Source organism: Grammomys surdaster, unplaced genomic scaffold (genome assembly GCF_004785775.1).
Source record: "Grammomys surdaster isolate TR1022 unplaced genomic scaffold, NIH_TR_1.0 262, whole genome shotgun sequence".
In the NCBI taxonomy this organism is placed as follows: Eukaryota; Metazoa; Chordata; class Mammalia; order Rodentia; family Muridae; genus Grammomys; species Grammomys surdaster.
The window spans coordinates 5,304,467-5,305,916 of NW_021604703.1; the positions used below are offsets into that span (position 1 = coordinate 5,304,467).

Genomic DNA, 1,450 nt, shown 5'->3' on the forward strand with positions numbered 1-1,450 from the left:
GGAGGAGGAGGAGGAGGAGGAGGAAAGAAAAATTCCCTAACTAAAAAACAGCTCTGTAAAAAAAAATAAATAAATAAAAAACAAAACCCATGCATGGTATTCCAGTAACTTCCTCCATATGCCTCACACCCACCATTCAGGTGGGTACTCCAAGAATATATGTTGGGGAGCTTTCATTCTCATCCTAATAATTAAAAGTTAAGCCGAGCATAGTGACACACACCTTTGATCCCGGCACTTGGCAGAGGCCAACAGATCTCTGTGAGTTCTTGGCCAGCCTGGTCTACATAGTGAGTTCCAAAGCCCAGCTAGACTTTATCATCCCTTACCCACACTAATGTTTTGGCATTTCTTCAGGTTGGAGCAATTTATGGAAACATACACAGCAAAGAAAGCCTGCCAAGTCTTTTGGATGACCCTGAGGAAAAGACCATAAGGGAAGCCACCTCATAGAAGCCTGCCCCAGTTCCCTTATCGCCCCAGTCTTTGATGCAGGTCTGCACTCGGTTCCCAGAGCCCTTGTACAGGCTCTGCTCAGGAAAATGACATTTCCCCAAATACAGACCCCCTACTCCCAAGTTTCCCATTGTGGCAACTGCACCCCCCCCCCAGCTTTAATCCTGGATTTCATGTTGGTGTTTTCACATTCTGACAGACACCCTGGCCAGCCTCTAGGGTTATGGTGTTGGATCAAGATAAATCTTATCAAACCTTGGTAAGCCCTGGTTTCACCATGGTTTTGAGTGCCCGCCCAGAAGATGTCAGTTTAGTCTGTCTTCAGGAAGAATCTTGGAAGTGAGTATTTCGTACTGTGGGTAGGAAGGGCGGAATGATGAGGTTGGCATGCCCAGGAAAGTACAAGTCCAGCATGGATCAGGGTTTAGCTTTCTGAAGGCATGCTGGGCATGATCTTTACATGCCTGGCCTCCGATAGTCTCTGTGGATCTTTCACAGCATCCACTTTGAAGCCAGGAGAAGCAAAGGAAGGGCAGGGAGCAACCTGTGGCACCCACACTCAACCTTGCTACTTGGCGTCGTCTGCGTTCTCGCTTTTGGGTGGTGCCGCCACCGTGGAGGTCTTCTTGAGGCTGCGCTTCCGCTTCTGCACGTTCTGCTCAGGATGGAACAGGATGACGTAGGTTTTGGGCACATAGAGCATGCCGAGGGATACTGAGGCGCTCAGGCTCAGGGATACAGTCAGTGTGGTCGTTTGGATGTAAATCTAAACACGGAGGAGGGAACAAGACTGGACTTAGCCCTGATATCTCTCTCTCTCTCTCTCTCTCTCTCTCTCTCTCTCTCTCTCTCTGTCTCTATTTCCTTCTTAACACCCTTTCCCATGCCCTAAATAAACTCTATCCTACACTATACTTGTCCTACGGCTGGTACCTGCTGAGGCACCCCTCCCACCTCACCATACCATGCTCTACAAAACATATCTTTGATTTTT

The 1,450-nt window shown here is 48.3% G+C and overlaps 1 protein-coding gene across 1 annotated transcript in view; it reads right to left on the minus strand.

Moving 5' to 3' along the window:
- Positions 1-1,024: 1,024 nt before the first annotated feature.
- Positions 1,025-1,450, minus strand: part of Grm6 (glutamate metabotropic receptor 6) — a 13,069-nt gene continuing 12,643 nt past the window's right edge. Inside the window, exon 10 of the mRNA XM_028775956.1 lies at positions 1,025-1,222. Coding sequence (XP_028631789.1) covers positions 1,025-1,222 — 198 coding nt within the window. The remainder of the gene's footprint in view (positions 1,223-1,450) is intronic.